The sequence below is a fragment of the Cariama cristata genome, unplaced genomic scaffold (assembly GCF_000690535.1).
Source record: "Cariama cristata isolate BGI_N322 unplaced genomic scaffold, ASM69053v1 scaffold3579, whole genome shotgun sequence".
Classification (NCBI taxonomy): domain Eukaryota; kingdom Metazoa; phylum Chordata; class Aves; order Cariamiformes; family Cariamidae; genus Cariama; species Cariama cristata.
In genome coordinates, this window is record NW_009635073.1 from 3644 (window position 1) to 18341 (window position 14698).

A 14698-nucleotide genomic window follows, 5' to 3' on the forward strand; every position below is an offset into this window, starting at 1 on the left:
CCGCTGTACTGAACATACTGTGTGAGCACCTCTAAGCGTTATTCTTGTTAAAAGACAACCTTTTCAAAAAGGTTCCTGTCCTGGTCTCAGCTGCTTCTCCTCCTCTGTGGTCTGTGGCATAGGCAAGGAGTGCATCCAGGCCTCTCAAATCCTCTGTCTTTCCTTATTTTATGAGTGCTCGTTTGCCCCTTTCCAGACAGGTGTGATCTGTCTGATGATGTTGAGATGATTTATGATGCTAGCAAATGCCCAAGGCAAAGCCTGTGGGGCTTTACCTGTGGGGTGCGGTGCCCCTCTCATGGGATTTGAGTTTCTCCACATGAGGGATTTTATGTTTTTGGACAGACAGTCCTGTATGTGATACCATGTTTCCTTGTCCTGGGTTTGGGCACAGTGTAGTTTCCCCATGATTTTGCAATAAGCAGTCGCCTTCATTAGAAGTCATTTAAGATCCTCTTTGGTTTTTGTTTTCCCCTGTCATCTCCATTGATGTGTACACACTCATGTATATGCATTTGTGCAGGTCATGAGGGGTGGTCTCAAGGGAAAGGGATATGAGCATCTCCTTGTATCCCTGAAGCCCTATGCAGTGAATCTGGCTTTTTCGCTCCCTTTTCTCTTACAGTTTGGCAAACCTGGTGACTTTGGAGCTACGTGAGAACCTGCTAAAGACTCTCCCCACGTGAGTGTCTGTCTGGTGGCTTCAGGAGCCTCCTGCCTGATCGCTCTTACTCATTCCTCAGGGACTTGCTGTTTCTGTAGTACAGGCTCTAGCACTTTGCTTGGGAGGGCTCACAGCTTTGCATAAATTAGCTGCATCCTAAATGCTGAATTCCTGTAAATTGGGGTGAGGAGGGAGAGAGATGGTACAGGGCTTAAGAGCAGGGAAGGATGTTCAGAGTCTGTACTCGGCCTCTGTGTGAGGATTGATTTGTAATAGACAGGGTTCCACAAGAAAGCCGTTGGAAATGGAAAAATAGAGAAAAATGTACTGATGTGGGTATAGGATGAACTCTGTATATAGTGAAGTTCATAATTTGAAGTGCAGCAGAATACGGCTGAAGATATATTTTGCTTCTGTCACCTCTGTTTTCTTGGGTATACCTTCTGATTGTTCTGGTGGAGCAGTTTGTGGGAATGGGTGGGATAACTGGCTTTCCTGCATAAGACAAAAAATAAGCCAGCAAGGGAGAAGAGGTAAGTCTTGTTAAATGTTTCAGAGAGTTAGGGTCAGAGATGAATTCCTGGTAGAGGATCTGGTTGGTACAGCTGATGCTATCAGGTAGATAGGATGTGGAAAACTAATGAGGCTATACGCTTATCTCTGGTTTGGAGCCCACGAGAGTTGTTTGTTGAGTTTTCTAACCTACATTAGCTCTGTCAGCTTGTTTTCTGCCTTGCTCATCCATCCAACTGATGATTCCCCCAGTCTTCCTTGAATATATGTTGGAATGGATTCTCTCTGACTTCTTTTTGAAAAGCAGTGCGTTTTGGGGCCACGCAAACTCCTCAGTGAACGTGTGAAGCGTGCAACTATTGTCACCTTTCCTCAGTGCCCTCTTACTATTCATGGCAAATATTCAATTTGGCTACCAGTACTTTCCCCTCTGGCTCCTCTGCTTTATTTTAAAAAAGAGAGCAAAGGAGTCATCTGGTGATACAGTGTTCAAACAAAGCTTTGAAACTCTTAAGCAGTTAGGGCTTTAGTCTTGCTTCTTCTGTGATGTCCGTGCCTCCCTCACTGTGAGATGTTGCTTTGACTCAGGTGCATGCTCTTCCTGATGGTTATTTTCCTCCGGACCGGCATTTACAGGCTTTGGATGATATCTTTTATATCTGCTTGTAGAATTCATGTGTCAGCTTTGACCCAGAGGACAAGACATTTCCAAAAAGGAGCTGAGAGAGTCTGCACTGGTCAGCTCCCAGGCTTCACATCTGGTGATTACACAGTGTAGAAGCATAGTTCAAATTAGCGCTGTTGTCTTGTCTCTGATGCCAGAGTCATTGGATCTTTTCTGTACAGAAGTTGTCAGTGTTAACACCCTGTCACAGAAAGGCGCTAATAAGAGACCAGTTGGGATGGCCTGACATGGAATATAGCCACAAGGAAGAATCTGAGAGCCAAAGCTCTCCTTATGCTGGACTGAGAACAGGCAAGCAGAAGTTTGGGTCCTGGTGCAGGGACCCACTGCTGTCTGTTCCACGTGTTCTTTGTGTTCATACAGACGGGTACCACCACTGTGATACACCATATAAATGAAGAGGTGCAATAGCTACATCTAAAGTTGGGCTTTCAAACTGCAGCAAAGCATGGTCCCAATGGCTTTTCACCATCTAGAAACCAGCAAGTATCTGGAGTTTGAGAAGTCCGTCTGTCACCAAACCCATATGGTTTCTAGGGAGATCTCTCAAGCCCAGTGCTCCTTTGTTTCCCTATGTTAGATTTATACGCCATCCAGCAAGATACTTGTAGCATGCTATGAGTTTGGGGGGGGTTTCTCTGAAAGATAAGTCCAGGCTTGATACTCGTTCTGCAGTGCAATTCCAGCTTCTTTTCATCTTTCCCCAATTCCTCAAATTCTACTTCTGGATGATTTCCAAAAGTAGAAAGAGGATCTTTAAGGCCAAGGCAGTTTTCTTCCTATCTGTCAGTCAAAAAAGAGATTGAAATCAGTGGCCAAAGACGTTTCAGTGGTACTGTCAGGTATTCTGCCTAGGCAGATCTGAAGCTCTTGTACTTAGTCTGGTTGCAAATTGTGACTAGGAATGGCTCTAAAGTCCAAATGATCTTGCCAAAGAGTAGAATGACTTATGGAAGTGGATGATGCTTTCAGTTTTCAAGGGTACTGAGCCCAGTACGTAGATGGGCTTCGATACTGTGAATTTGTGACTACATAATGCATCAGTGTCCTTCTGATTTTTGTTGTTGTCGTTGAGCTCCTTAAAAGATCCAGCTTGCAATGAGCTTTACTTGTCAAAAATTAATTTCATTGGTTAGTCTTCTGCTGTCAGTGAAGTTCTGAAACAGTTTGTCTTGTACAGCTGATTATCACTCCTCATCTCTCCCACGCAGATGGGATGCAGCTTGCCAATAATTTGGGAAGGGTAGCTCTCATTGGTGTGTTCTCATGGAATAGCGGAGGGTGATCTACACTGAGGTATTTTGCAAGACCTCGTACATCAACGTGGGTTGCATACCTCACTTTTCCCTATTTTGGGAATTCAAACTGTGAAGGTGCGAAGGGACAGTCAAGGCTGCTTCACCCTTCAGAGAAGTTGAAGAGCAAATGTACAGTCATAATGAGAACAACAGAATCCTTTTCTTGATCCTGTTGGTAAACCTTTACGTCTTAAAATCTGTCACTGCATAAGGTAAAAACTTGTTTTTCCTGTGTAGCCCGGGTATTTTTATAGCCTGGCCCAGGCAAGACAGATCTCTTTTATTGCTTTCTCACAGATTTGCAGCCCCCAACTCCTTACTTTGGGTGGCATTGAGATCTGTAGCTCTATTTCCAGAGAAATATAGTGATTTCTGTATTTAGGACAATTCCTTATGAAGAGAATAAAAAGAACTGAAGACCCTCTCTGCTGGGGAAGTGGGCAGGCTGAGATGGCAGTTCTGCTCTGGTGTAAAGTGAGAGACAGCAACCCCTGTTTGGGGAAGTGGGAGTTGGAGTTGATGGGGTAGGCCTGGGAGCTGAGGACACGTGAACACCTGGGCCGTATCAGAAGGACTGAATCCTGGTTTTGTGAGGTTGCAGAGTGCAGCCTTTTGTATCACCAGGTCCTAATGTGTTTGGGTACTGAGGGCACATCCTTGGACCACCACTGTTGACAGGCTTTGGTTCCCACGCAGGCTTCTCACAGCATCTTGCCTAGTGAGCTTCTTGTCTGTACGTCTTGACCTCTCCTGAGACATCGTGCCAGTGTTGTCTTTCCCTTTCTCTTAAGCAGCATGGGCATCCCATTTGGGGAAACTGAGGCTGTTGAATTTGTCATTCCTGCCTCTCCCTGCAGCTATGCTCCCCTTGCCCCCCAAATATGTGTTGTCCTCTGCTGACTCTGTCCTGTTACCTGTTAGTCTGTGCCCAGGTCCCCATCCTTGCTACAAAAATGGGCAGCAATGTTAAGGAATGGCTTGTCATCTGTCATGTTTTTGCTGAAGGAGTATTTTATGGTGGGAGGGGGAGAAGGCAAATTGGTGACACAGTGGAAACCGGCCACTTTGGGACTGCTGGTGCTACTGAACCCAATTCCCTGTGCAAATGGTCTGGCTTGGGGAAGGGCACCAACTCCCCTCAACTGCTTGGCTCAGAGGGACTATGAAAAAGGTCAGGATTGCCACACCTGTTTTAGGAGTTATTGAAAATTATGTAATTTGTGAGGTGTGTGTCCCAGATGCTAACCTTCTCTTCTTTCTTTTTTTTCTTTCTTTGTTTTTCCTCTCTTCCCCACTCTACTCCCTGTATCTTGCAGTTCACTCTCCTTCCTTGTCAAGTTAGAACAGTTGGATCTTGGTGGCAATGACCTGGAAGTACTGGTAGGTGAAGGATGGTGGGGAGGGAATATGGGTGGTTGGTAGGGGCAGAACCCTGTACCTCTGTGGAAGCAAGTGGTTTTTCATCTGAAATGCAAAGAAATAGATCCACAGGTGGTTTGGGAAGATTCTGATCTGCCTACCGTGGCCTAGTTACTGTTTCCCAGCATAATCTTCTCTTCACATGTTGGCCCTTGTGTCTTGCTTCCTACTGTTCTCACGCACACCTTGCTCTGCTTTTTCCAATCATTTTTGCGCTGGGATGTGAATTCTTGCTATCTGGCTGCCTAAGGAGCTTTCCTTTCCAGTGTGAGTCTCTGGTATTCCTTTCTCTTCTGTGTTGCACTGCCCTCAGCTGTTATTTTTCACTTCTGCTAGGCCAACTTTCTGCCTTCCTCCTTTCAGAATTGATTTCTGTACTGCAAAGCGCAGGGCCGTTCCATGGTGTTCCTGGCCGTAAAGTCAGCCGAGCGTGGGCTGTGTGCCCTCTGGACCGGGGTGCCGCCATGGAGGGCTCTCAGCAGGCCTATGCTCAGAGGCAGTGCAGAGTAGTGAAATTCAGCTTGTCTTGACATTCGGGGACATCCAGTGATATTCTTTAATTTTGCAGCTCTGGATTAAGCTGCTACTGAATCCTGCTTTTAATGTTCTGGAATGCTTTTTGGCAGAAACCCATATAAATTGGGAGGCAGAGGAGTTCGTGCAGCTTGCTACGCACAAGGCTGCAGCTTACTTGTGAGAAGAGTTGTCTGACGCTTGAACCACGCTCCAGCAGCGCATTAACTCCAAACCCAAATGCTAATCGATGTGTGTGGTGTTTGTGGAGCGATGCTGTGAACGTATGTCTACCATTGCTGATGGTGCTGCTCTATCATGTTGAGTTAGAATCATAGAATCATTTAGGTTGGAAAAGACCCTTAAGATCATCGAGTCCAACCGTTAACTGAACACTGCCAAGCCCACCACTAAACCATGTCCCTAAGCACCACGTCTACACATCTTTTAAACACCTCCAAGGATGGGGACTCAGCCACTTCCCGGGGCAGCCTGTTCCAGTGCCTGATAACTGGTTTGGTTAAGAAATTTTCCCTAATATCCAATCTAAACCTCCCCTGGCACAACTTGAGGCCAATTGGCCAGTGGTATCCAAATGTTTGTGTTCATGTCTGAGAGGAGGAAGAGGAGAAAGACTCATTTCTTCCGTAAGCCCAGAATTTGCGAAACCCTGTTTGGTTCTTGTCTTGCCTGCTACCAGACAGCCCTTGCTGTTGTCTTCCATGTTTCCTGTGGGGACCTTCTGCAGCCAGTATGTCATCCCAGACATTTCCAAACATATGTGCTGCTATATTGTGGCACACCAACGTGTTAGCTTCATAAACCATTTAGTGAATGTTTCTAGGAGGTGAAAAGCAATAATAATGTCTAGCTCTGCAGAGGTGTGGTGTGATTTGTAACATCCTAGAGCAGCTTCTCCTCTGTGGAAGGGACTGATGCTATTGCTGTCTCTGTTACAGCCAGATACTCTGGGAGCACTGCCAAACCTGCGTGAGCTTTGGTTAGACCGGAACCAGCTCTCAGCCCTGCCTCCAGTGAGTACCTGTTCAGGGCCACTGATTCACCACTTTCTCCCTTTGGCAGCTACTCCCTCAAACCGTAGTGTCTCCCTTCTGATCCTAGGAGCTGGGCAATCTCCGCCGCTTGGTCTGTCTGGACGTGTCGGAGAACAAGCTGGAGCAGTTGCCCAACGAGGTCAGTGGGCTAGTAGCACTGACGGACTTGCTCCTGTCACAGAACCTGTTGGAATGCATTCCAGATGGGATTGGTGAGTACTGCGGGCTGAGAAGCAGTGCAGGACTTCACTGCCTGGGCAGTGCTCCTGGCGGGGGGACTTTCACCAAGGGTGAATGTTACAAGGTGTTAGGGCTTGATGGACATAGTCACGATAGTTGAGTGCAGAAGCAGTAGATATCGATAAGCAGAACTCTACAGGGTGAGTTGAGGTTCTTGATCTGCATCATGCATGGGTGAAACCTGTGAGCAAACCTGGTGGATAAGAAAGGTAATGCCTGTATGGTTAGGTTACATCATCCCTGGTGGGAGGCATTTTGGCCAGATGAACATAGAACAGCGTCATTGTCTCTGTGGCATAGTTCACACCTAGCTTGTTGCCCTGGCCAGGTCAGCTGAAGCAGCTCTCCATCCTCAAGGTGGACCAGAATCGGCTGACAGAGGTGACAGAGTCAGTTGGGGACTGTGAAAATCTCTCAGAACTCATCTTGACAGAGAACATGCTGACAGTAAGTACACCAGCAGCCACCCTGCCTCTCCTGAGCTGTTCAGTTTAGCCACATGCCGAGGATCTTTTCCCATCTTCTGTCCTCTGAACCCCATTTCTGAGCGTGCTCCAGCTACTCTCCCTTCGGCTGCTTTGATGCACAGTTTCACATAGCTCACAGGCTCTTGAGAAGACCCTGGTGAAAGCTGCTTTCTCTCACTTTTTTTTTTTTTTTCCTCTGAAAAATTCTCTAGGCTAGCTAGGATGCTGGCTCTAGGATAGTCAGTCCTGAAGCCTGTCCAATCTGATGAGAGCAGGACTATATCAAAAGCTGCATTTGGCAAGGGGCAATAGAGTACTGTAATTTAAAATGGCCCTGCTCCAAACTGCTCATGATTGGATTGTTAGACCACGATATCGGGAATGGACAAATGAACAGGAGAAGAGTCTTGACCAGTGGTATTCTGAGTGTGCTGTGCTGAGGTGAAGAGTTGGCATGTAACAGTCTGTGAACCTGAGGGAAAATCTGTCCCAAAGTTGTAGTGAGAGCTTTATTAAAAATGGGTCTGTTAGGACAGAAGGCAACTTTTTTCCCTAGATAGAGGGCTTTATGCCTTTGTACCTTTATTCTACTGCTCTTGTCTTTTGCAATTACTGGATTATCTCCTTCCTAGGCCTTGCCAAAGTCCCTCGGCAAACTGGCCAAGCTGACGAACCTGAACGTGGATCGGAACCGGCTAACATCCCTTCCGGCTGAGATTGGAGGCTGTGCCAATCTGAATGTACTGTCTTTGCGAGACAATCGCCTAGCCCTCCTGCCACCAGAGCTTGCCAACACCACTGAGCTTCATGTCCTGGATGTGGCCGGGAACAGGTCAGAAGCCGGAAGGGTAAACAGGCTTGTAGGCATGTTCCTAAGGAGGCTGCTGTGGAGGAGCAGCATGGGCTGTGCCCTGGTGTGTTTTGAGAGACATGGATCCGTGCTGATCCCAGGATCCGTGGTTTGGAGAAGCCCAGACTGGGTCCTTAGTGCTCTGGAAAGAGAGCAGGTGTCTCTCAAGCTTTGCCTGTTAAGCCCTTCTCCGTGTTACTTGAATACAGGGTAGAACTAATGCAGAAGTGTGGGGGGCGTTTTGCCATGCGTGAAATAAAGATCGGGGAAATCCCTGGTCCACTATCTTCCTTCCTGCAGGTTTTGTACTTTTGTGTCATTGGTCCTCAGGTGATTGGTGCCGAAGCCTTGTTTATGATGCGCACAACCCCACAGTGTGCAAATATCTGTGATCTGTTTTGAAAGATTCTGCAGTTTTTAGCTGCAGTTCTGTTAGCTGAAACTGGTATTTTTGGTAGCAGTTGGAAGCTGACCAGAGCTTCTGTTTGAAACACTCTGTATACTGGTCTGTGAAAGCATAATTTTTCTGTCTTCAGACCCCTCTTCAAAGTTCACCATTTTCACATTGTTGATAGGAGTTGTCCTCTGCTAAAAACTGATGAGAGTGGGTTACTGGAGTCCGGTTGGTGACTCTGGCAGAGCCATAGGCAGCAGAAGCCAGCTGCTTCCATGTGTATAAGAGTGAGGGATCCCTACAGTGGCTTGGCTTTGTCCTTTTGCAGTGCAGGTCGGGCAGTCTGGAGCTGAGTTGAAGTTCCGTCATGACCAAGTAAGTTTAACCAGCAGTTGTTTTCTTTTGCAGACTGCAGAACTTGCCATTTGCTTTGACAAATCTTAACCTGAAAGCCCTGTGGCTGGCAGAAAATCAGTCCCAGCCCATGCTGAAATTCCAAACAGAGGATGACGAAAAGACAGGAGAAAAAGTTCTCACTTGTTACCTGCTTCCCCAGCAACCCTCTCCTAGCCTAGGTAAGAGACTGCATTGTGAACGCTGCCTGCAGTACCGTGTGCTCTGGAGAGTGCTATAGGGAAGAGGCCTTGAACCTTCCTCTCTGCATCATTGGGCTGTTCTTCTCCACTGTGGTACCTGTAGCAGACCTGGGCCCCTGGACGGCTGGTGGCAACTTTCCAATGCAGAGATTGTTAAAACTTAAAAGTTACTTCTCTGCCGTCAAGAAGCTGCAGCCTAGTCTTCAAGTCTTCTGCTTTGATCTATTGACTGAGTAGTTCGTTGTCTGTAAGGTTTGCCTCCTGACGTGATGGTATTCTTGTGTCAATACTTCTGATTTGTGCCTTAATCCTACCTTTTTCCTTAGTTCTTGGGTAAGGAGTGCTAGAGCTGAACCATTCAGGTCCTTTTGTAGAGGCTGCCATAGATCTCGTGAGAGACGTACAAGAGGTGACAAGATCTGGAGGCTACATCCTTTCTCCTCAAGGCCTCTGTGGTTTGCCCTGGGCAGATACAACAGAAATGCCCTGATGGGTTGAGAACTGTCTTTCATCCAAGCCTATCACCTTGCTCATTCAGAAAGTAGCTCCCACTGTGTTATCTTTCTCCCCAGAGAATCTTTTGCAGAACAGTGTGGATGAGAGCTGGACGGACACCAATTTAAACAGAGTCAGTGTGATTCAGTTCCTGGATGAACCCAAAGTAGATGATGAAGAGGAGTCTGGAGCTGAGAGACGGGTAAGAAGAAAAGTTTCTGGAGGCTTGTTAGCTCCCTGTGGAAGCATAGGCACAATCTAAACTTTTTTGCTAAGATGGGAAGTCATTATGGTGTTCATGTTTCACCCTGTAATACTGCTGCAGACGTGTTGTATCTTTGCAGTCCGAAGGGCGTTTGGTGGCTTGAGGAGGCAAGCAGGTATAAAAAAGAATTCCCTGAGGGCCTTTGTGCAGATTTACGTTTTAACAGCTGTCCCATAGAAATTGAGCTGTGTCTAACCTGCCCATGGAGCATTCAGGTAGTCCAGGGATCCTGATAGTCAGAGCACTGTCAGAACTGGATTTTAGTTGATCCCACTCATGGGGAAGAGCTGCACAGCCAAACTTAAGCCAGGCAATTTCCACCCCTCCAAGCACTGAGCCATATGCAAGCCTGTGCTGTAGAGTATCTTCTTACTAAAGTAGCTAAACACCGTAGACAGACGGCCTCAAAAACTGTGGAAGATCATTTTGCTTTAATTGCAGATGCAAAAGACAGGATAGAAGTTTCAGTTTTCAGCAAGTACTCTCTTAGTTTAAATCTCCAGCAAGACTTTTTTTCCTTTTTATCTTGTGGGGAGAGATTCACTTGAGATCTGAATCCTAATAAATTGTATTTGCATCTGTCCTTGCAGCATGTATATGCTGCTGGTGTTTGAAGGTGTTTTGTGGGGGTTTTTTTGGGAGTGGGGTGGTGTATGGTTTTTCACATTGTTATTAATTTTAGAATACTGTTTTTCTTGACTCTTAGCTGGAATGGAACTAGTTAAGCATCACAAATCGTGGTAGCATATGGGCTTGTCAGGCATGTTAAGAAACACCAGAGCGATAAGAAGATACTCCACCTGTGTGTTCCTTCAGGGGTTTCGGTGTTGACAGTTCCGCATTCACTGAGTCTGAAGCACAATTTAAAACTTCCAGTCTCTCTAATTCCTCCCAGTCCCTCTCAGGTGGAGAGCAGGCGAGCTCTGAGGAGTGTTCTCTGCCTCCATGTCTTTCCTCTTCCCAGCTGCAGGCTATAGTGGTGGAGAGGCCCGGATCAGATCCTGCAGCGTGGCCTTTGGGTCATGTCCAGCTGGGCCTCTAGCACTCTGGGAAGACATGTTGTGGGAAGTGGTTCAGTCTTGAGCCCATGCTGCTCTGACTGACTGTTGAATCTCCTGCTCCAAGTATTTTTCTTTTGTAGGGCTTACAGCGCAGAGCAACCCCTCATCCCAGTGAACTGAAAGTTATGAAGAAAGTGATTGAAGTTCGGCGCAATGAGGTGTATGCTGCAAAGCCTGACACGGACCTGAATTCTCCTAACTCAGATGTGAGTGCTGTTCAATAAGAAACGCATAACTATAGAGAGCATGTAGCAGTCTCGGGGAATGGGGAGACAGTGTGTGTAAGCTGGGCAGAAAGGACTTACTTTTGGGAAAGATTGGAAGGGACCGAGCATGGATTGCCTGGATTCCAAGGGTTGGAATCTGCCTTGTGGTGTCAGCTGGGACCACTGAGATAGAGCAAGAGATGCAGTCAGGAGACAGAGAACGGCATAAGGGGAGTTGTGTGCATTGGTACCACTTTTGTCATAACACAGGGAGAGGAAAAGAAGGCTCTGATATTCCCAGTAAAGAATGATGGGAACGGAGTGCTTGGTGGAGGCATCTTGCTGCCCGAGTGTGATACTAAGAATAAATGCCTAAGCAGATGATGGAATAGGGGTGGACCTAGGTGAGATGCAGCAGGCTTGGCAGGGAAAGCAGCAGGCAGTCTGAAGAAAAAGCTGGTTCTGTTGATACTGGATCGTGCCCCACCTTGCACCAGTCACACTACGTTGCTCCCTCTGCTGCTTTGGCTTCCATCTTGACTTTTACAATCATCTTCTCAGGAGAAGAGGCTGAGCGCCATGTCAAATCGCAGTGAGGACTCCCACCTTTCCAACAGCACTGCCTCTGCTGACTTTAGGGGAGAGGAGCAGGGAGAGGAGGGAGAGAGGAGCTGGCCAAATGGGCAGGTGCCTGACATGCAGGAGCTGGAGAAGGAGGCAAAGCCCAGAGCTGAAGAGGAGCATAAGGAAGCTGCTGACCAAGAGGAGGAAGATGTGGAAGTGGAATACAATGAGGTAGGAGCCTAGGAACTGCAGCAGGGTCATGATAAAAAGTGGAAGGACTTCAAAGTTTCAGAGGAAATGGTAAATGTATGTACAGAGTGTGATTTGGGCATCACTGGAGGCAAATACAGGCTGTGGAAGCCAAGTGCAAGTGGAGATTCAGGCAGCCTGTGGGAGCTGGGTCCATGGGGGACTGGGAAGGACAGTGGGGGAGCCAGACAGGGACTGTGAGGAAAATCAGGGTTACAGGTTTGAGTGCCCTCAATCCCTGGAGCTGACAGAAGATGTGTCTGGGTGAAGGAATTGATGTGGAAAAAGGCAAGTATGGTGAAATTTTAACATGTATTCCTGCATCATCTTTAGCGCAAAAGCAGCGACACTGGCTTTGCCTGTGTTGGTAGTGGGGGGACAGCAGGTTTCTGCACTGCCTCCACATATGGCTGTTACCTGAGGTTCACAGCCTTTCTGGGGCTTTGCTATTGTAGCCCACTGTACACTTCGCTGAGGACACACTAATACGGAGTGAGGATGAGGACGAAGATGAAGAGCGACCGTTCCCGGTGGAGAAACAGAGGCTTATCCGCAAGGACACACCCCATTATAAGAAACACTTTAAGATAACTAAGCTGCCCAAACCAGAAGCTGTGGTGGCACTCCTGCAGGGTCTGAACAGTGATGGAGTCCCCAAAGAGGAAGAGGAGTTAGGAGGTTGCAATAACAACACAGAGCCCGAGGATCAGGAGGAAGCGTGGGATGAGGATGACAGAAAGAATGGAGCTTTATCTGCTCAGCCGTCAGTGAAGGTAAGGTCTTGTGGGGAGGGGGGAAGGTCAGAGGGGTGCCAGACCTCCCTTCTGCTGCTTTGTACTACCAGCCAGGTTGATGCAGTACCAATGAAAACATTAGCAAGAAGCTCCAGCACTTCATGCTGAGGGTGGGAGAGCTGAAGTTCATTCTGGGGCTCATATGATTGTCCAAGAGCTGTGCCATGTTCCTTATGTCTGACTCTTTGCACTGTATCCAGATTCTTGCACCCTCCCCATTATGTGTGATGTTGTGTTCTGTGCTGCAAGAACGGTTCTTTTGTCCCATCACTGACAGGTTCTTCCATTCCTTTTAAAGGGCTCTTGCTTGCTGGTTGTTGCACCTCATTTGCAACAGGATGAGCTTTATCCCTGGATGGATCTAATCTCAGGCTTATGTTCAGGCTGCTTACACTCGTCTTTCTGCCACAGCCAGTGCTTGCTGGAGAGGAGTGGGTAGTGAGAGCAGACAAGAGCATGCCCTTGCCCTTGGTTCCAGCCTGTGCCTGCCCCAGCGCAGATGCAGTCTGATGAAGCGTGCGTTGGGATTTAGGGGAACTTGTGCTCTGGAGTTCTGCCATTGCCGTGGGGCCGCCTTGGGCCTTTCCAGTTTTGCTGGGGGCTGATGAGATAGGAGGTCCTTGGCTGTACTCAGCTGAATCACCATGTTTGGTTAGGGACACACAGAGCTTGTTGCTTGAGGAAGATCCTCACAGTGGAACGGGAATATGCTGATGAGGGACACTGCATGAGATTAGACCAGTTCTTACTGAAGTTGGTGTGATGACTTCATGAGTGTATTTGGCAGGCAGGGATTAGGATGTGACTGAATCTCCATCATAGCCTGACACCAGCAGATCTCATGGGTGAGACATGGGTCTCTGAACTGGTGGCAGATGCTGGAGTAAAATGTGTTTGTGCTGTTACCGCACACACTCCAGCCTGTTGGGATCATTTCCACCCACCACGCTGGAACTCAGATTGCTCAGGGAAAGGTTCTTGCACTCAAGTTTGCTTTGGAGCTTTCCTCTCAGTGGATGCTTACCTCGCTGTATCTGAGCTGATACTGCTCGTCCCTTGTTCCCTGGGGACGAGGCATGTAGTTTCCTTACTGTTTGTGAAGCTCTTCAGAATTAAAAGGAGTTGCTGCTACTTGTAGGAGTGTGTGAAGCCATCTTGAGCCCCCTTCATCCAAGATCTGCCATACTTGGGAAATGCCCTCACCCAAAAAGCTTATTTTAGTCAGGGACTCAAAGCTGAGGATGCACTGACCCATTGGTGAAACCTGTAAAATCTACCTAGGCATTGAGACCACAGGTTTGGTGTATCTGTCAGAAAGTTACCTTTGTTATTGGCTGAGCTTTCTGCCTGGAAATCAGTTTTCCTTTTCGTGGGGCTGGATTGGATGCCTGCTCCATGAAGGCAGATTTACTAGCTTGCCTCCTGAGCCATCTTCCAGAAGTGGGAATGTGGAGAGCAGTGTCCCTGTGCAGTGGTTTTTCCAAGTAAGAGATGCTGCATACATGCATGGCAGAAGGAGGTAGGACAGGGTGTGCAGGAGGCTGAATCCTTAAACTAGAGGGTTTTTTGCAAAGACAGTTGGTTTTCGAGAGAAATTGTAAGGTTTCCTGCACTTGGGAGGAAGATCCCTGGGTGTCTGGCAGGATGCACGGTCCCACCGGAGGCTCTTCCCTTTGCAGGAAGGACCAATGCAGTGTGATTTGGGATGGCTTCAGTCTTGTGCAGCAGCTGGGTGGCACCAGAGGTCCCTTTGTGCTTTTCTTCTGTGTTGTTTAATCCTTCCGTCTTCACTGGACGACTTGGTACAGAGGGGGTAAAATCAGCTAATAGTGCTCAGCTTGTGAGCTTGGTGGTCACAGCCTCAGAGTGCCAACACAGACAAAATACGGCCTTAAAGATGGAGCTTCCAACTAGTTGGGCCAAAGAGCGCTGACACTCTGCATGTTGTGAGCCCCGGGAGCAGCCCTGTCGCTGGTACTCACTGGTAGGTGGTAATCAGGAGTGGTATGAGTGGGGTCTGCTCTGGTGCTGCGTGGCCAGACCTGTCAGAGTGGTGTGCGTTTGTGTGTTGGGTGGTGGTGGTAGTGGTGGTGGGTTTGGTTTATGCTCCACTAATCCGCATGCCTCTTTGCTGGTTCCTGTCCTAACAGGGGGTGTCGTTTGATCAAGCCAATAATCTGCTGATTGAACCTGCTCGCATTGAGGAGGAAGAGGTCTGTACCACTCCTACTGTTCTCTCTCTGCCAAAAATCATTCAGTCTGCTTGATTTGCTTCCCAGGCTCACCCATTGTTGTAGGGGAAACTCTGATCTCTCTGGGTCAAGTGGCTTCTGGAACTGACTGATCACAAACACACAATGATTGTTTCCT

At 47.8% G+C, this 14698-nt stretch overlaps 1 protein-coding gene across 1 annotated transcript in view; it reads left to right on the forward strand.

Annotated features, from left to right (window-relative positions):
• Positions 1-14698, forward strand: part of LOC104167193 (protein scribble homolog) — a gene marked incomplete at both ends in the record, with an annotated part of 59675 nt that overhangs the window by 2105 nt on the left and 42872 nt on the right. The window contains 13 exons of the mRNA XM_009707379.1: positions 626-682; positions 4477-4540; positions 6052-6126; positions 6215-6359; positions 6716-6834; positions 7487-7686; positions 8507-8673; positions 9267-9391; positions 10596-10721; positions 11283-11408; positions 11463-11501; positions 11990-12307; positions 14479-14541. Of these exons, the coding sequence (XP_009705681.1) occupies positions 626-682; positions 4477-4540; positions 6052-6126; positions 6215-6359; positions 6716-6834; positions 7487-7686; positions 8507-8673; positions 9267-9391; positions 10596-10721; positions 11283-11408; positions 11463-11501; positions 11990-12307; positions 14479-14541 (1624 nt within the window). The remainder of the gene's footprint in view (positions 1-625; positions 683-4476; positions 4541-6051; positions 6127-6214; positions 6360-6715; positions 6835-7486; positions 7687-8506; positions 8674-9266; positions 9392-10595; positions 10722-11282; positions 11409-11462; positions 11502-11989; positions 12308-14478; positions 14542-14698) is intronic.